General features: G+C 39.2%; 2 protein-coding genes across 2 annotated transcripts; both read right to left on the reverse strand.

Annotated features, from left to right (window-relative positions):
• Nucleotides 1–2,157: 2,157 nt before the first annotated feature.
• rpl22l1 (ribosomal protein L22-like 1) lies at nt 2,158–4,204 on the reverse strand. The gene is made up of 4 exons (XM_067578747.1): nt 4,104–4,204; nt 2,894–3,007; nt 2,516–2,637; nt 2,158–2,386 (listed from the first exon to the last, which is right to left on the reverse strand). Exons 1-4 carry the CDS (start codon nt 4,110–4,112, stop codon nt 2,242–2,244), a joined length of 390 nt encoding a protein of 129 aa, XP_067434848.1. The 5' UTR covers nt 4,113–4,204; the 3' UTR covers nt 2,158–2,241.
• A 2,852-nt stretch (nt 4,205–7,056) lies between these two features.
• Nucleotides 7,057–14,539, reverse strand: eif5a (eukaryotic translation initiation factor 5A). The gene is given in 6 exon segments (XM_067578745.1): nt 7,057–7,914; nt 8,195–8,326; nt 10,234–10,338; nt 11,041–11,228; nt 14,379–14,457; nt 14,459–14,539. Coding segments are annotated over 6 exon segments (636 nt in total). The 5' UTR covers nt 14,525–14,539; the 3' UTR covers nt 7,057–7,848.
• Nucleotides 14,540–20,677: the final 6,138 nt, after the last annotated feature.

The raw sequence follows: 20,677 nt of genomic DNA on the forward strand, positions 1-20,677 counted from the left end.
TTACTCTCCGACTCAGTTAAACGTCAATGCACAGTAGAAACCTTCAGTCCTTTCTTTTGTGTTTCAGTGTTTCCCTGTTGAGCTGCGGTGGAAGAATAGTAACAAAAAGAGGAACGTCGGCACTAAAATGACTGTATCAGCAAGAAAAACATGATTCAATGTTCATTTGGGCTCCTGACTGTTTTAAGACAGACTTGAAAAACTGTGAACTCGTCCTTTAATCTACCAAACACACAGAAACCCTGACAACCATCAAGTTTGTTTTTCAGTGGTTTATAAGTGAGTTTTGGTGGGATTCATGGGGATCTATCAACCCACAAAAGAGTTAAAACATGAATATACATCAGCAGTGAACAGTTCAGAAACACTAAACACCCTGCGGACATGTAGAGTGTATTTATGAACATAAAGGAGCTCTATAACAACATATTCATGCACCACAATTCCACATTTTATTGTATTCCTCTATCTTTCCCCTCAGCCTTTACTTTGACGTGTACGTTTATTAAATTTTAATCTAAAAAAAATCCAATAACTGTGTGATTCCTCATATAAAGATTTGAGACGCAACGAGCCAGCGTTGACTGCTGGGAAGCTGAAGGTGGACGCATTCCTGAGGCTACGTGCTTTATACGCAACAGATGAGCGGATGGGAGTGAATCCAGACACACTCACAGAGAGAACAGGAGCGAAGCAAAACATCCTTTTCTGTTTAAGGGGAATAAAGGTTTTTTTTTTTATCGGCAGCCTGAAGCGATTCATACAAGAGACGGGAGACGGACGCTGCCTCTTCACTTTTTATCAAGAGAACATGGGTTTTATGTTCTTAAGATTCCAACACAAATATTTATTTATATACCACCAACAACTACAGCTCCCATGATGCTTTGACAGCAGCCTGGTGGCTACATGTAGGAAAACTCTAAAATCTACAGAAGTGATGCAAATGTTGATGTTTCAATGTCTTGTAAGTTTTGTTTTCTCCTCCTCAGCTGACGTGACCTTTTAATGTATGAAGATGAAATTATAAACCTGTTTTTGACAATAATAATGAGCTTAAAACTCATGAGGGAGAGTTAAACCTGTTACGTGTCTTTTATAATATTACTGGTAGCCTCAGAAACAAATTGTCTGCATCCTCTTCTGTTTCTTCTTATATTAGTGTTCAATGTTTACATTGACTGTGGTTTAAAGCCATTTAACGTCTGATTCTGCAGCTGACACATATTATTATTAATTAGGGGCAGATATTGTGATGCATTTGTTTATTTCTTTCCATTAACTCAAGAATAAAAGTGGTCAAATAGGCAAAATTATGTTATGAACCTATTATTCATCTTGCAAGTTTGTAAGGTGTCATAAAGTCATTCATTAGGATTTATGTCAGATTGTGTTTATCGACTGTAGATTTATGAAATGTCTGTAAAAGTTTTAATGTAAACTAAAGGAAAATGTCCACTATTTACCCCTTCAGGATGATGTTCAGCAACATTAGTGTTGAACATCCTGATCTCACAATTACAGAAAACTAATGTCAAAAGCTCATTATTCTCCATCAGACGAGTTCTACACTTTTTTTTGTCTTGTGACCCTTTAAAACAAACAGTCTGTTGGTAACTCCTCCGTCCTGGTTGTTACTGGATGTGAGCGGTTCAACTACTGATTTCTTTTTCTCCTTCAGTAACATTTTTAGAAGCCCGGAGGACTGAAATGACTCATTAACTCACTGGAGAATCTGCAAAGATCAAAGTCTAAAAATATTCTCATGAATATTAAATCATTGTGTGGTGGAAAAGTTTGAGCTGTGATCAGATATTCAAAGTGTTAAAAGGATAAATTTCTCATCAAACTCATCAAATGTTAAAGAGTAAAAACTGCTGTTTTTAATCATTCATGATTAAGTTTGTTGAGACTGTGCTTATATTGTAGGTACTGTAGTTTATATCATGTCATATCTCAAGATGAAGCATTTTTTCTATGTATTTTAGTGTTTAATACATTTTATGTTTGCAGCAAATTAAGCAGCAATAGTTTCCTCTGATTGACGCAGTTATAAAATCAGCATCAAAGTGTCTGTAGCACCACCTAGTGGCTGTTTAGTGTACTGCTTTATATATGAAACACTTTAAGACCACAATAGGAAGAAACACAGGACAGTTTAATGTTCTTTCTCCACATTTATTCTCCCGTCCTGCTCCAGCTGCTGACACACAGACAGCTGCGGCGCTCTGCTGCAGCAGTTTACTCGTCTGTCTCCGACTCCTCGTCGTCCTGACTGATCTGGAAGTAACGCAGCTCGTACGTCTCCTTGTCAGACGCCACCACTCTCAGCCAGTCACGGAGGTTGTTCTTCTTCAGGTACTTCTTAGTCAAATACTTCAGATACCTGGCAGAGAGAGGTGGGGGGGGGGGGGGGGTGTTTACTAAGTGCAATAAAATAAGTATTTCTCAGTCAAATGTACACAATTAGCAGTATAAAGGATGACATCAGTGTGAATAAAGTTTCTTCAGTCACCTTTTGGAGAACTGCTTCTCAGACGAGACGTTGATCTTGTTCTTCATGCGGCCGACCTGGACGATGTTACCGAGGTTCCCAGTCTTCCCGTTGACCTTTATCCTCTCTTTGAGGAAGGTTTCCTATTGGACAGAGCACAGTGACACACTAGGGAAGAGAGCCCTAGTAAATGTGGAGCTAGGGAAGGGAGCCCTAGTCCGTACACCAGGTTAGCTGCTCGCAAAGATCACTAAGTTAACCTTTCTGAGGTTTAGTTACGGGAAAGACTAAGTTAATTATAATTATAGATGTAAAGGAGAAATATTCTGGGGGTTTAGGTCTAAAAAAGACCAATGCCGCAAATACTTGAAAAGGTGAAGAACTGCAGTAGAGACTTACAAAGTTGGCAGAGTCCAGGATCCCGTCCTCCACAGGGTGGGTCAGGTCCAAGGTGAACTTCCATCCAGCTCCCTTCTTGGACTTCTTGCCGACTGTCGGCCTCTTCTGTTTGATCTGTCAGGTAAAAACAGCAGGAACAACATAAGAGCAGGCAAGGCAGGCGACTGCCTGGGGCCCTTAACTAAAAGGAACCCAGATAGTTAGATTTATTATAATGTTGCTATCATAACTATTAAAAACAGTAAATTATGATACTATTCTAACTCATCGTGCCCTGAAATAACTCACAAAAGGACCCAAAGCACTTTATAGATATGTAACTGTATACTTGTAATCAGAAGAAAACTCTGTAAACTACATTTACCTGACAGATAAATGTTACTGGTTACACTGCAGATTCAGATTTTAATCACAATAAACATAAACTATAGTGCATCACTATTGATTAAACCAACCAACATTATATAAGAATTAAAAGCTCCAGCTTGAACACACTTTAGGTAAATTTAAGTACATTGTATTGATTAAACCTCTTTCACTTTTAAGTAAAAATTAAAATGCAGGATTTTTGCTTTTCCTGTATGTTTACTGTGCGGTATTAATAAATAATAATACATTTAATTTGTACCGTACTTTTCATTCATAGTAAAACTAAGTGCTAAAATATTAACATCTATAATATTAATAGTTTTACACAAGAAAAAGTTTTGAGTACTTCTATGATAATACTAAATGATGGATGTTTAGTTTGTTTGTAGTGTTGACACTGTTGTAGCTTCTTTAATTGATGGAATTTAAGATGAATGACATTAACTTTAAATTTAAAGCTATCAGAAGAAAACGGCGAACATTAAAGTTATGCCGAACTGATAAGTGACCATTAGCTTACATGTTAACAGACAGTATATAACACGTTTAACAGTCCAGTGAGAGAAAATCACTGATGACATAAAACCTATCTTATCTTAATGGTCTCTGGTCAATGAATGAATGGAACACGTGAAGCTAATGCTAACTCTGCTAACGTGAAGCTAATGCTAATTATGCTAACTTCTTAGTTTCCTTCTCGATAAAAGCCTGTTAAAGTTCACATAAACAGCTGTACAGTTAAAGCCTTAGTTTATTATAGATGTTAGTCGCCTGAATGCGTGAAAAAACAGAGATATTAAGCAGAAATTAGGTAAATTCAGGAGGAGCCGCCACGACTTACCGGCGCCATGTTACGCGAGCGGACGTGAAAGGAAGAAGCGGAGGTGACGCAGCGATTACGTAACGTGCGTCTGGTGAAACGCCCTTACCATATATGGTAAACCCTAGAAATAAACATTTTCCCCATAAAAAATCTGAATACAGGCGGTGTGGCAACTATTTGCATTGCAGAACTTGTCTAAAACTATATAATATTCATTTTAGCTTTATTTTATGTGCCGCAAATACCAAATTATATTAAGATAGATTCACAATTTTTCAAATGTGTCTTAAAACATCAGTCAGGTGTCCATATGAACAGTGAAAGAGGTTTTCCTCACTGTAATCATTCCTCCTGTTCATACTGGATATAAAAAGATCCTTCAAATGTGCTTTTAGTGTATAAACAGTGTGTCCACATTGTTATTTAGTGTAAAAATGCATTTAAAAGTTGATGTGCGGCTTATATGAGGCTTCAGCAGTCTGAGTTATTCATATCAAGTGGATATCTGACACATTTACAGTCTTTTTAGCATCAAATTCCCTCTTTGTGTTTCCTCGGACAGTGTTTCCCTGTTGAGCTAAAGTATAGTAACAAAAAGAGGGACTTTGGCGCTAAAAAGACTGAAAGATATCTACTTGATTTGACTCTGAAGCTTCATATTAAGCTTCAGATAAACTTTTTAAATACATTTTTACACAAATTTCTCTTTTCTTCAGCAAAGTCTGGAAACAAAAGGACACCAGAGTTGAAATTTTTGCCTGTTGTGACCCATTTTATCAGCTGTCTGGGTCGGATGAGCAGAGTCCAAAGGTCAACTACAGCCCAAACACACCCTGATAATAAACCTGCTGAGCCTGGTTAATCATTGAGCACCTCTTCACACACACACACACACGCTACCCCGGCTCTGCACTGGGCCTCAGACCAGCACTGCTGTTGCTGCTGCTCATTCAGCTGCATTTCTATGAACACACACACACACACACAGAGAAAATAAAATCCCTCCTGATGAGTCAGAGAACCCAGAACTGGTCGGATGGGTACGGAGAGACAGGAGGGGGGAGAGAGAGAAAAAAAAAAAACAACATTCATCCTTCTTTCCATTGTGTGCCATTCGTGGCTCAGTGTGCAGATATGCATGCAGGCACAAGTGAATGATTCATCTTCACATCGACGCTGGAGAAACTCAGGCAGGGTGTGTCTGTAATTGTAGAGTCTTTCTCTGCTGCCATGACTTCAAACCATCCACACACATAACAAAAGATGCTTCTAGTACATTAACTGCAGACGCTCTTCCTGCATCCATTTTGTGAGATGCTTTACATTTAATGTGAACCTGCTTTCATCAAGTAGCTTATATAGTTTAAGATCTTTTCTCTGTACATACACTAGAAACAATCGATTGATCTTTGTGAGTCATTTTTATTAAACACAAAGTGTCTAAATTGTCCGGCTGCAGCTTTTCTGGTTTCTTTTTGTTTATTTTTAAGCTGTGATGAGACATTTTAAGACGTCACCTTCGACTTTTATAGACCAAAATGCACATTTGAGAGTTTAGTGGTGCAAAAAAAACAACAACCCATAAGCACTGATCTATAGAGATGTGGACAGATGAGTCATCCTTCACTATATTCTCAACATGTGTGTGAGAGCATGTGCAAAGGTGCAGGTGTGAATGTTTGACCCCTACAGTGAGGGGATCTGGTGGATCTGTTTATGCTTCGGGGGCATTTTGCTGTCATGGTTTGGATCCACTTGTCCCCTCAGAGGGAAGAATCACTGCTAATCAATACAAAGTTGTTTTAAGTAGTTTCTTCCAGGATGACAAGGCCCCAGTGGTCACTGAACGGTTTGATGAGTATTAAATGATGTGAATCAGATCTAAACCCAGCTGAACATCTATGAAAGATTTAGACTGACATCAAAACACCAGATGATGGAACATCTTTATGAAGAATAAAGAGAGTAGAGTTCAGACACTGTAGAGTCTTTGTTGGTTTTTTTCTTTAATTTGTCAACCGTCTGTTTATATGTTCATGTGCTGTTTCCTACCAACAGAAATTTGAAGTGAAGAAAAGGTGGGAAAAAAAAAAAAAAAAAGGTCACAAATGACGCAGGTAGGAGCGGCTCTGATACGTGGGACGTAGTTTCTTCTGTTTATCTGATAGTATATGAAGCGTTTAACACTTTAACTGAAGTAACAATCTGAAGGCAGGACTTTTGCTTTGTGTATTTATTATTATCAGCATTTTGAAAAAAAGAAGATGAAAGTACTTTAAAAAGGTTGAAAACAATTTTTAAAAATTGCAAAGTTGGCAGCAGCACTTTTAAAATGACAGTGTAGCCTTCCTGTCCTGTTAGTAATACTCATATCTTAGTATTTATAAAGACCCTGCAGGTTGGAGCTCAGAAGCTACAAAATAACTTTAAAATAATAAAAATAGGGATTTGAGAACCTTAACAAGGATTTGAGCACCTTGTCCATCAGTGTGAGTAATCAGTGGGTGATTACCAGTTTAAGAGACACAAAACCAGACAGACATAGTTTGCAGTTTTTGTCCATTTGTTTCAACGTTTTATTTTTGCCATCTCCAGTCAGGTGACAAAGGCCTCGAGTGAACAAAAAAAAGTTTTTGCGACTCTACCACCCTCCCCAACCCGATTGAGTCCCTCAAAAAAAAAAAAAAATGAAACACACACCTCACTGCAAACCGCCTCACACATTCCGGAGGCCCACACCGCTACACACTCACGCCTCTCAAAAAAAAATAATAAAAATAACAGAAAAATAACACTCCTTTTGTATTTGGGGGGGATGGCCGGGGCGGCGGCGTGGGGGTGGGGGGGCGAGCGAGCCCTCGAACCGCCCCGGTGGACGAGAGGTGTGAGCGCACAGGACCCTCACGCCCCTCAAACTTCTACACAGACAAGAGACTGGCATTATGAGGGTACATCACTGAAGTTTCTGTTCTTCTTAAAGGGGGAGAAGAAGAAGAAGAAAAAAAAAAAAAAACACTTCTCTTTTCTTGGTTTTAGAGCTTTTTTGTTTTTTTTTGACATGCTGGGGTGGACCTCAAGTGCTCTTATATGTGCTAGCCACCACCGATCCCAGCGGCTGGGAGGGAAAGAAATACGGACCTTGTCGCGCCCAATCCACTCAGGAACCAGAGCTGAAAGGCCATGCTGGAGAAGCGGTATGGCTGCTAGAGGAGGGACGACCTAAACCAGATTTATTTATTTAGCATCTACAGGGGCAACCCTCCCTCCCACTGCCCCCCCCCCCCTCCCTCCCCCTGCCCTTCCCTCTAAAAGGCTTTAGACCTGCTATATTTAATCTAAAGAATATAAAAAAATAATCATACAAAAGCTGAATCCCCGGTGTTATTTCAACATTCAGGAATGCGAGTGGCGAAACCAACACTTTTGAAGGCAAAAATAAGCAGGAATGAGCAACTGATCATTATTTTTTGAAGTTGTTTTTATATAAAGTAGATTTGTTACCAAACAAAACCTCAGTGATCAGGCAGAGGACCATGCAGCGAGCTGCAGTGGAACATTCCCAACAGCAATGGAAAAGAGAAACGGAAACAAAAAAAAAAAAAAAGGGGAGAAAATAATAATAAGATCAATGATGAGAGAAAAATCACAACAGAATGATTTGAGGTTGTCTGTGAAGGCCGACGCTTTGGTGACAGAACCAATGAGAATGCAAGAGACTGGTTGTGGGTGGTGCTTGTTGCCTGGGGCAGCAAAGTCCGTCTCCCTATTTGCTGGCCAGGACCTTGGTAGCGACAGCACATTCCTCCCCCATGGCAGAAATCACGGTGACCTGCGGAGCACACACACACACACAAAACATGTCAGAGTCAGTCATCTGAAACTTTACACACACATGCAGCTCAAGGTTTTTCATCCAATGAGACGACTTTCTGCTCATCATCATCATCATCATCAGTGAACCTCAGGAGGGGGTTTATGTCATCGCTGCAGCCAATAATCAAGTATTTGGTGCATCATTTATCTGCTTGCAGCTCAGAATCACATTTTATAACATCTAAAAGTCACAGTTGTGCATCAGGATCTGGATATAATAATAAAAAAACACTCACCATGAATTCATCACCCGCTTCAAACTTCGACTCGATTTCCTTGCCGACGTCGTTTTCAGGAACACGCAGGTCCTCTCTGATTTCTCCGTTGTCGCTCATCAAGGACATGTAGCCTTCATTGATGTTAACCAACTGCAGAGGTGAAGACAACATTTATAAAGGACTGAAACACCAGAACACTGTTGATCTTATTCTCTTACAACTAAAAAGGATTTTGAGGTTGTGCAACAACTATTCTGTTTGTGTTTATTTGCTCTGGAAGCTGTCGAGCTCTTCTCCCAGTTTGATTGTGTTTCATTCAAACACAACCCTGAATCAGGTTAAAATAAGCAGGAAACGCTGTTTACATGGCGGGTCGAGTTCATGTGGACACAACCAAGCAGTCACAGCTGTTCAGGATTGACTTGATGATGCTTCTTTAGTCTGTTGCTGATCGATTTCATGCTTTTTCTTGCGTCTATTTGTTTTCTCTTGCAAAGAAAATCCAATAAAAACTGAAAACAAGCCCCTACAGGACGACTATGTTTTGTTTTCTATTCTACCTCTTGTGGTAAGAAACAAACAGAAAACAATCTGATGTCCGTGGGGAGTTTGTCTCTTTGTTTTCTGTTGTTCAGCTGTTACATGACAGTGTGCGGTGGCTTAGTGTCTGGCTGGCTGGCTGGCTCAGGATAAAATCTAGGACAGCAGAGACTGACTCAACTTTGCAGGTACAACAATAACAAACAGACACAACGAGCCGTATCCTTCCCATAAATCCCTGCAAACATCTACGTCTCATGTGATGTGAGCGTTGCAACACATCAGGGCTGTGATACACGTTGGAAATTTTAAACGGAGGGTAAATATGGAGGACGTCAGCAGAGCCGAGACATTTAACACCTTTCTGAGAAAAATACCCGTCTACATACCTTCATAATCTGCTTTAACAGGACGACGGCCGACAAGTTTAATCTGCTAAAAGCGTGACAGACGGACGAGTTTTGGGACCAACATAAAAAAAGTCAAAACCTGACACCTTAACATATAATCCAAGCCAGAACAACAGCGCTGCCGTAATAACTACCTCTGTGAAGCTCGTGGTATTCGCTGTTTTCATTCTACTTTTTCAGTAATTTGAAGCCGTACTTTGTGGTTTAGTTTTAGAGAAACTGTTTCAGGGTCATCTCTCTCTCTGTATGTGTGTGTGTGTGTGTGTGTGTGTGTGTGTGTGTGTGTGTGTGTGTGTGTGTGTGTAGTAGCTGTTTGGCAGACTTTCAACAGAGGATAAACAGAGCTTGAGAAAATATTAGCACAGTATTAGCATTAGAGAGTACAGCACCTACTTCCTGATTAATTAGCCACTCCCTTTAAACGCCAGCCCCTCGTTAGTTTGCTGCAAAATAACCTTCAAGAACCTGAGTGGGTGCAGGGAGTGGAGTTGATGTAATGTTGGTTAATTGTGTGTTTTAGCAAAGGTTGATGTAGGTGGTTAATTATAAGTTAGTAAGTTACACTGACCAGAGGAGACTAATTGCAGGGAAGCAGCAGACAGACTGATCTCTGAGCGTTAAACCGTCTCTGAGACCAGCTGACAATCAGCTGCTTCTGTAGGTCATCATGTCTGCTTATATAGTTGCTGAATATTGATTAGCTGACAAACCGATTAAAGCTTAATAGATAGACTGTATCTGATCACTTTTTCAGCAATTTGTAAGTTAAGTTTTTATTTTTTGAACATTCCCAGTCATTTAAAATCAGATTTTAAAGTTTTGTATGTTGTGGCTAACAGCAGCACATTTAATAAGCACATTAACTGTGACTCAGTCTGTGTTTCCTTGTTGTTAGGTGGGGGCCTCAAACACTTCAAACATCATCACCCTTTCCAAAGACCTGAACACAAAAGGACTCATCTCTGTCGTACTCAGACTCTACTGTTACAGCCAGCAGTCGTACGTCCTGTCTAATGAGTTCTTCACCGCCGTGACGCTGGTGTGATAGAAAGTTCCAGAGATGTTTGGACTGTGTGTGCGTGTGTGCGTGTGTGCGTGTGTGCGTACCTGGTAGTCTATCCTCTTAATGGAGGGAACATCCATGTTGTGGGTGGAGGGGCACATATCTTCATACTTCTTGTTGGTGAAGATGTCGATACCAACCAGGTTAACCTAAAGCACAACATTTAAATTACTCCACAGTGATCTTACGAGTTAAAATAAGAGCTTAGCAAGTAAATATGAAGTTTACAAGAGCAGCACACAGCAGATCAATTAACCTGAAGGCCTCACAGAAAGAGGTCAGAGCAATAATTTACTGCAACTGTGTCATTTAACTCACAGTGACAGCAGGTTAAAGACATGTTTGTTCCACAATTAGATGCATTTCCTGTTCAAATAGGTTGTAGAGAAAAAACATAATGACTTAAAGTTGTAAACTAACAATGACAGCAGCTCATTAATCATGACATATGATGGTGGCGGTGTAATGGGAATCAAACTATATAATCATTTAATTTTTTTGGCTTTTATTTTGAAAGTTTATAGCCAGAATCTCCCTTTTTTCCCCCCCCCATTTGTGATAAATTCCCACAGGAGTGCAAAGTACAGCGCGCACATGTGTGAGCTGCTTGGTGTTAAAAAGATAAGACGACCACATTAAAGCCACCACTTCAGGCACCACTGGGATCAGACCCGTCTGAAACCTGAGATCCTGAAGGCCTGAGCGCTCTGCTCTCTGCCAAGGGGGCACATCCTTGACAAGTTTATACTTTCCAAACTCCATTAAAAGACCTCACTGCCAACTTACAGCTGCATAGTTTAAAGGAGGCTGCATTAACACGCTGTGAGGACTAAATCTTTACAAAAATCTACCTTAGCATGTCCGTGTTTGCCGGTCTTGGAGGTGGACATCTCTACGATTTTGCAGGGACGTCCCTTCAGCACCACGTAGCCGTTCTTACGCAGAGCAGAGCACTGCATAGGGTAGGTGGCGGAGGCGCCAGACTCGCCAGTCGTAAAGTCAAGATCGGGATCTGCCATGGTGCGATGGGTTAGGGGTGCTGCGGGAGACATTCACAGATCAATGACCTCAACATCAAACACTCAAGACATTTCATTAGCTGCACTTTACTAAACTGATAGGCTTTTATTCTGAAATTACAAAACAACCCTCTGATTCATGTGCACATACCTGCTACAATTTCCCTGCATTAAAAGCATATTTTAGGTTTTATTTAAGTTTATTAACAACAATAAACCCTGATTAATCATTTAAACCCAATTTTAATAATTTCTTACTATTATGAGACTGTTGTGAGACATGGCAGTAACTGTTTGTGTTTTAAATCCTTCAAAATAAAGTTTTAAGGCCTGATTTGAATTGAAATTATGGAGAGCTTTGAATGTTATTAATGAAGTAGTGGTATAATTAGTGTTGTTAATGAGCGACTAAGTAGGAAAACGCTGAAGCCACGGCTGACTGGCCAGGCAGGAATCAGCCAAAAACCACAGAAAAAGGGCACTGAGATCATCTCAAAACAGCAACGGAAAACACTCTCCAACCACCAGTCAGAGGGATCATTACGCAGGATACCCAGCGGATGCTGGCGGCGTGCTGGTTGCTACGGAGACAGAGTGCTCATTGACTTTACAGCACGTGAAACGTCAACAGATAAAGTCAGTTAAAGGGAAACGTTGGGATTTTTCAACCTGGACTCTGTTTTCTCATCTTGTTGTGTGTAAGTGACTAACGGGGACAACAGTTTTTGTAACTGGTCCAGTATTGAGTGAGAGCGCTGCAGCCGGGAGCTTCAACACAGGCTGCGATGTAATCCTTTGGGGCAACGGTGCCCCATCGATGTACGTCCACTAAAAGTGAATGTTTTCGCCACTAACAGGCTCAGATTGTTGTTACCAGTGTCTATGGAGAGAACCATACAGAGAAATAAAACATAACCTGGTCTGTTATTGTGATTTTTAAGTTGACGTACATGGATGATGCGCACTTGCAGCTGGTTTCCTGGCTGCAGCGCTCTCACTCAATACTGGACCGCTTTCAAGAATTGTTGTCCCTATTAGTCACTAACACACACAAAAAAAACGGGAAAATAGGGTCCAGGTTGAAAAATACTTAAGTCTCTTAAGCGTTTTTATCTGTGAAACGACATTAGCCGACGACTGCAGCAGATATACGTCGGATTTGTGTAACTGTACATTTTGTACAAGCGAGTTTTACTGCAGTTGGTTACCGTGGATTTTAATGAACGCAGGCGGGAATAACTGCTGGAGAAAATCCTGTTATCCCTACATACTTTACGGACGCCATGTTGGCCTCTGTAAAAAACACCACGTTTCAGACTTGATACTAGCTACCCAAATGTCTGATGTTACTCATGTTACTGTAACGTCCTCCGAGCCGTGTCGGTGCCAGCGACGCAGGCAGGTGCGCATATTTACTGGGAGATAAATCTATTCCAGACAGGTTTTCACTCTTCGGCACTTGATACCCAGGTGGGCAATTAAAATGTCATTTAGACATTAGCTCCAGCAGTGAATATGAGCGACAATTGAAAAGTTTTACAGAACAGGTAAAAAGCTATTGAAACCGATCAATGAGCTGGATAATACAATTATGATGTATATGGATACTTTAGTTTGAGTAAATCCTGCATTCACTGTCCTGCTGCTGTAAATACTCACTAAAGCTGTTTAATATTAATCCACCACTGAAAATAGTCCCAAACAAAAGCATTATTCACTCCTGTTTGAGTAACATTTGCAAAAAAACTAGAGCGCCAAGCTGTTAAAGAAGTTATTTTGCCTTATTTTAAAAAAAATCTATTTGTGCCGTTTCTTTTTTTTAGTCTTGGTTTTTTTTTTTTTTTTTTAAGGTCTCATGGGATTTGTATATTTAGATTATTCCTGGCTATTTTCTTTACCTTTGAAATTAAGTTGTTAGCACGGTTGCCATGATCAAAGTAGTATCTTTGAACTAGTTTTAATTAAATTAGTGTGCATGAAAGTAAAGATCGTGTGACGATACACAACCATAAACAGCAGCTCAAACCTCCCCATTTCACGACTTTTGTTGTTGGGTTTAAAATATTTTACATTCCCCGCTTGCCTACATTTTACTGGGTTAAACTGGAGTTTGATGGCCCTGTCAGCGACTTCTCTCGGGACCTTTGCAGCCTTTCAGAGGCCCCACTGTGCTGCTCCAGCGCTGCCGTGTTGATAGATAACGCGAGATCTCGAGAAAAGTGGCATCCTCATGCTCAGTCATGTTAATTCAGATCAAATTAAGCCCGCTCCTGACTACTGAATTTTTTTTAAAAAAGATAAAAATCTGGCGACACCGCAGCGCGGATGGACGCAGGGAGAAAGTAGCCCGACTCAACACGAGGCTGCGCCGCTTTCCAGTCTGCCACTAACAAACATTTAACTTCACAAAAAGCAACATTAGCTAACTGCCCGACAGAATAGCAGACAATACTGCTGGGATAGTGACATTAATCCAGTGGGAAGTCTCATTTTGTGTTATCTGGCATGAACACATTAGCGCAAAGTAAAACAAGTTAGCCGGCCTACAGTTTACAAGTGCAGCAGCGCCAGTTAACGGTAACGTACTAACAATACCGCAGCCGTTAGCTAATTATATCTTACATTATTCGGTTTAAACAGCATGTACCAAACAAATTACCGTTAATACGACGAGCTGATGGCACAGAGGAGTGTATTATGTGGCCACCGTGCGGCGGTGCTTCAACAGCGAGGACCGTTATCCGACTGCTTTAGCTAATGCGATGCTAACGGCGGCTAGTCGTCCATTCAGCTCTGTCCAAATAAAAGCAGATTGACGCTGGCTCGCTCGGTCGACAGCGGCTGCTTTGTATACAGTTACTGTGTTTTTACTGACAACATTAAGGACGTCGGATGACATGTAGACGGCGGATACCGGAGACATTATCGAGGAGAATGAGCAGCGACCGCGCCGCTGAAGGCCGCATGTCCCTTTGATTCAGCCTGGCGCACACACACCCGGCCCTGCCGCCGTCTACACCCATCCACAAAATACACAACTACTGCCGTAGCTTCTCAAACCACTACACGGTAAGTTTAGTACCTCAAAATTCGTTATTGGATCAGTTAAAAAACCGTAAAGTCCACCGTTTATCCCCCCAAGGCAGAAACACGCGCCATGCCACACTTACCTTCCAAGAAAAAGAGGACCGAGAGTGCGCATGCGCGGCCAACTTTACTGCAGCATCCGTAGAGGAAGAAGGGAGGAGGGAGGGGGGGCGTTTATGTGTTCCGGTAGACGCCCGGCAGAAAGGGATGCCAGGTCTGAGCCAAACATGGCAACCCGTCAGTGCTGCGGTTCCCCAAATACGGTGCATACAGGAGGTTCCAGGGCAGGCAAGAGGCGTCTTTATGGGTCCCAACAGTGGTGGAAGAAACACTGAGATTTTTTTTTTCCTTTTTTCCTTTTTTTTGAGTCCCTCTCCATTAAAAAAATATGTTTTTCTTTTTGTTCCTGCACTTGGATGTTTGCTATGTGCAGAGTTAGACACTGGGGGGCTGTTTTCACATTCATCTGCTGAAGATGGAAATTCTCTGTGCTCATTTTTGGGATGGGTCAACGAGCAGGATTTGTGACATCACAACAACTCTGGAGTGAGTCCTGATCCAATATTCAACGTACACGAGTGTGATGTGGAAACTTGAGGCCTGCAGTGCACAAACACTGAGAATACATTTTACAGTGGAGTTTAAGAAGTCTGGTGTCCAGCGGTTAAACTTCTGAAATGAAATATATTTGCATATTAATAGATTCTTTAATTTTTAATGAGAAAGAAGGAGGAGATGTAATTTTAACATGGTAATTACACCTTTTTGTGGGAAAAAAACATATTAGACATAGATTATTGTTCCAAGCAGAGTATTTTTAGATGTCTTACTACATGTCTGGAGGGAATCTTCAAAGCCCCCCTCCACTCAAAAATATGTTTTTCTTCATGTTCCTTCAGTTGGATGTTTGAGCTTCACTGTGCAGAATGATGTATGTGCTCATTGAAAATCAGGTTTATATAAATTGTTTGTATCAAGACATCTGAAAAAATACTCTGCTTGGAACAATACTGTCTGATATCATTTTTCCACAAAAAAAAGTATAATTACCATGTTAAAATCTTTAAAATAACACCTCCTCCTTCTCTCTTATTAAAGAATCTATTAATATGCAGATATATTTCATTTCAGAAGTTTAACTGCTGGATACAAGATGTCTCCTCCTTCACTGGAGGCTTCAAGTTTCCACATCACATTTGTGTAAATTGAATATTGGACCAGGACTGGCTACAAATTAGTTGTCATGTCACAAATCCTGCTTGTAGGCCCCTTAAAATCAGATTTTCAATGTGTTTCAATGTGGGGAAAAATGTCCACATTCAGCATATAAATGTGAAAACAACCTTCTAGTGTCAAACTCTGCACATACATCATCCCGCACAGTGAGTAGCAACAAGAAGAAAAACACATTTTTGAGTGGAGAGGAATGGCAAAATGTACCTAAACTATCAAAAATAAGCATCAGTATGGCATATTATATCACATATTATACTAAATTACCATTGATATTGATGCATTAACATGTGAGCAGCATTTGAATGTTGTAGTTGGTCCCGGTGGAGCTAATTTGAACTATTTTATGAGGGTTTAATCAGTACGATGCATATTTTATAAGTTCATGATTTATTCTGTGTGTATATTCTGAATTATAAAAATTATAAAAATGTAGTAAATTTAGCTGTCAGATAAATGTAATAGAGTAAAAAGGACAATCTTTTCCGTGTGAATAGAAGGGAGAACGGGGTAAAATGAGCCACCGCCTGTATCTAGGTAACCATAAACAAAAGTAATCATATGACCACAAATTAAGGAAGTATAGTTCATATTACTCAATCCATCTTTGACTCAAGCACATGGAGAGAGTGGTCAGCAAAACAGAACCAAGTGAATTCATCATGTTAAAGTCATCAGTCTTGTATCTTAATTAAAATAGATATATTTTGGACATAATGACATGTTCATTTAAGTCAGTGTAAGCTACAAAACAAGGTCATAAACTTAACACATCTGTGGATCTGAACCACTGTGTGAAACAGTTTTGTCTAAATGGAGGTAGTGGGGTAAAACATGCCAGTGGTGTTAGAGCAAGTTGAGTCAATGAGTCAATTTACTCTCTGTTACAAGTATTACAATGTTGATGAATAAATACCTAATTGTTGACTAATGTTAAGTTTAAGCCAAATACAAACATGCTGTACATACAGACGGGTGACAAATTAAAGGAAAAATCAACATAAAGTGTCTTAGTAAGGTGTTGGACCTCCAGAACAGCATCAGTTCATTGATTCAGTCTCTGAACTCTACTGGAGGGATCAACATCATTTTTCATAAAGATATTCCCCCATTTGGTGTTGTGATGATGGTGGTGGAGAGTGCTGTTGAGATCTGGTGACTATAAAGGTCATAGCATCTGATTCACATCATTTAATACTCATCAAACCATTCAGTGACCCCTCGTGTCCTGTGAATTGGGACATTGTCATCCTAGAAGAGACCACTCCCTTCAGGGTAGAAATGTTTCATCATAGGATGAAGCTGATCACTCACAACTACTTTGTATTGATTAGCAGTGATTCTTCCCTCTAAGAGGACAAGTGGACCCAAACCATGTCAGCAAAATGCCCCCCAAAGCATAACAGATCCACCAGACCCCCTCACTGTAGGGGTCAAACATTCAGACCTGGACCGGTTTTTCCTTTAATTTGTCACCTGTCTGTTTATATTAAAGCAAATTTATACACATATTCTCTCTGTAGTTAACACTCAAAGATCACAGTTTAATCTTTACTGAAAATGTTTAAGTAACATGTTGAACAACAAGACACAAAAATATGGTTTTACTTACAAGTGTGAGTTTTTGCCTTTGTTAAACTGATGGCATTAATAAAGTTCAAAATTATCTCAAAATTGTTTGATTTTGTGTCATTTTTATATCAGTATTTAACGGTGGCACTATTTACCCACAGAATGCTCATTTTACCCCTACCTTGGGGCAAATTGTTTTAATTTCCATGGGTACACAACAACCTGAGGTATATATAGTAACTATTATTTGAAACAAATACACTTTTATATTTCAGTAAAATCATCAAATGTAAAAAGTGAAAGGTAAAGCAGTTGAATTAAATGAAAATACTCAAGTGAAGTACACGTACCTGAAAGCAGTGGTGGAAGAAGTATTCAGATCCTTTACTGCAGTAAAAGTACCAGTTCAACAATGTAAAAATACTCCATCACAAGTAAAAGACCTGCATGAAAAATCCTACTGTAGTAAAAGTACATAAGTATTATGAGCTTGATGTAGTTAAAGTATTGCAGTAAAAGTACATAAGTATTATGAGCTTGATGTAGTTAAAGTATTGCAGTAAAAGTACATAAGTATTATGAGCTTGATGTAGTTAAAGTATTGCAGTAAAAGTACATAAGTATTATGAGCTTGATGTAGTTAAAGTATTGCAGTAAAAGTAGTGGTTTGGTCCCTCTGACTGATATATTATTATATATGACATCATTAGATTATTAATAGTGAAGCATCAGTGTTAGAGCAGCATGTTACTGTTGTAGCTGCTGGAGGTGGAGCTAGTTTACACTACTTTATATACAGTTAGCTAGTTTAGTCCAGTGGTTCCCAACCTAGGGGTCGGGGCCCTCCAAAGGGTCAGCAGATAAATCTGAGGGGTGGTGAGATGATTAATGGGAGAGGAAAGAAGAAAAAACAAAGTTCTGATACACAAATCTGTTTTCAGTTTTTGGACTTTTTCTCTAATCTTTGATTTTTGCTGAAATATTGGATCATTTGAACATTTATTGAAATGAAAGCATGTGAGAAGTTTAGAGGGAAAAATCACTATTTGGTGGAGCTGTTAACAACTCATAGACATGTGAAATGTGACCCCGACTACACACTGCTTTTTGTAAGACGTCAAAAGCCAAAAAGGTTGGAAACCACTGGTTTCATCTTTAACAATGTGTTGTATTTTAAAAGCTTGTTATATTATCCATTGTGTCAAATCTTCATCTGAAAAGTAACTAAAGCTGTCAAATAAATGTAGTGGAGTAGAAAGTACAATATTTCCCTCTGAAATGTGGAAAGTAGCATCACATGGAAATACTCAAGTAAAGTACAAGTACTTATAAATTGTTCTTAAGTATAGTATTTGAATAAATGTACAGTCTTACAGGTTTTACTCATTTAAGTTTTCCATTAACTGTAATCAAACCTGCATGTGGAACAGCTGACAGGAAATTCAAGTTTTAAATGAATGAAGAAGAATGAGATTAAGAAAAACACCATAAAAATAAAGATTTCTTCCTTATTTTCAACCCTGTCAACTTTATTTCTTTGTTTTTGGTACAGAAGTGGTCGTGGGTTTATTTTTTCATTCTGTCACTGCTCTGCTTCAACCAAATGAATAAAATTGTAGAAAATAAAACAACAGCAAACACATCGTTTCCTAGAAATTATGAGCTCAATGTCTGACATTAAAGAACACTAGAGAGAAGTATTAAAACTGAAAACTAGAAAATTTAATCATATGAACAGTTGATTTTTTCAGCAAGTTGACATGCTAAAAGGTATCGTGGTAACACAGGTGTATGACATAAAACATAAAACACCACTAACAGCCAGATAACTCAGTAAAATTGAGATTTCCATAGAAATTATGAGATATCTTGTTTGTTAATATACTCGATATACCCCGTTCAATGGTTTTGACCTGTAAATCTTCTCTATTAGGGCTCATTGGATGAAAGTCTGAGAATTCTGACTCACTTGACTGAAATCTGAAACATCCTGACAAACCAAGTTCAAGAAAAAAAGAGAAGTCTTACATGTCACACATGTTTGCGAGTTATTATTACATTATTTCCATTGATTTCTAATTATTTTTTTAATGTTCCATCACATCAATATTTCCCATCACATCATCATAATGTCACCCAAAAGCCAAAAAAACTGCATTCATTTAATCCCTGCACTTGTCATTTTCATATATTTAATCAAACTGGACTTTGTGTTCCACCTCCACTGTTATATAATTTAATTATTTATTTACGTCACATTTCATTTTTTAAAATATTTTATTTCAAATTTTTTATATCCCATCTCACAACTATTATAATTCTATTCTGTGAATAGATTTTAAAGGTGCACTATGCAGGATCTGTCAGTTGTTTTTGTAAACAAACAACTTTCAAAGTTGGCCCCCCATCCCCGACTCAAGAGAGAGAGAGAGCAGCAGTGGTCGAGCGAGCTAGAGAGTGAATGAAGAGACTGAGCAGCGCTGGTGAGAACAAAGTCGTGAATCAGTTCAATAAAACTTTATTTTCTGATTGTTTCACAGCGGTTACATTTTAAAGAACAAATAAACACACCCACACCCCCACACAACCCTGCAGGAAGGTGCCGTATTGCTGGATTTAGTGTGAATGCAGAGATTCATCCTCTCTGCTCTGCGTGTGTGTAGCTCAGCTCCGCCCTCGGTCAACAGACACACAGACCTGCTGCTCTTTATACATCCATGACACAAAGACAGAGAGCAGAGCGGAGCAGAGGAGAGAGACGGAGACAGTGATGTAATCTGGTCACTACTTCACATCCTGCGCTGTTATTGGCTGGATGCGACACACCCACTGCCCAAAGGTTGACGCCCAGAAACGCCCCAAACACAGCGAAATAATAAGAAAATACAGGCAGATAAATACACCACCACACACTTCTAGTGGGTCATTGTGATGATTGAGGGGGATTATTTTTGTATGAGTCTATACATTGTTTTTTAGGAAAATCTTGCATAGTGCACCTTTAAATGTATTTTTAATTTTATTTTTATTATTATTATTTGTCTCTATTTATATCCTTTATTCTAAAAAAATCATAAGAATGACGTTGGTACATTTCTGGAGCAAATATTTGGTATCAGCAGCAAACATTTAATATTTTGCTTTATTAATGAGTAATAAATAAATTATGTTTTTTTGTTTTGATTGATTCATATTTCTATTAACTCATTTAAGCACTAGCGTCAAGCACAAATGTGATCAGAGATGGTCAAAATCAAATATGAAGAAACCAAATAATCTGTCAATAACTTGTACATGATAATAAAGTGTAAACCATCGACAGTATACGAGATTCTCTGGTTTCTTCAAAGTTTTTCTGTCGGTACAACATCATGATGTGCAAGAACTTTGTTGTCAAAATCTGATGTGAAGAATCCAAAGAATGCTGCACCCTGTCGATCACTTATACTCGTTACTAAAGCGAGTACGAGTGATCGACGGTGCAGGATTCTTTGGTTTTTGATCATGTCCACCTGTGAATAACACTTATATATTGTGTGTTATAAAGAAATGAAGAAAGAGATCAGAGCAGGCGGAG

This window comes from Thunnus thynnus, chromosome 21 (assembly GCF_963924715.1).
Source record: "Thunnus thynnus chromosome 21, fThuThy2.1, whole genome shotgun sequence".
Taxonomy (NCBI): domain Eukaryota; kingdom Metazoa; phylum Chordata; class Actinopteri; order Scombriformes; family Scombridae; genus Thunnus; species Thunnus thynnus.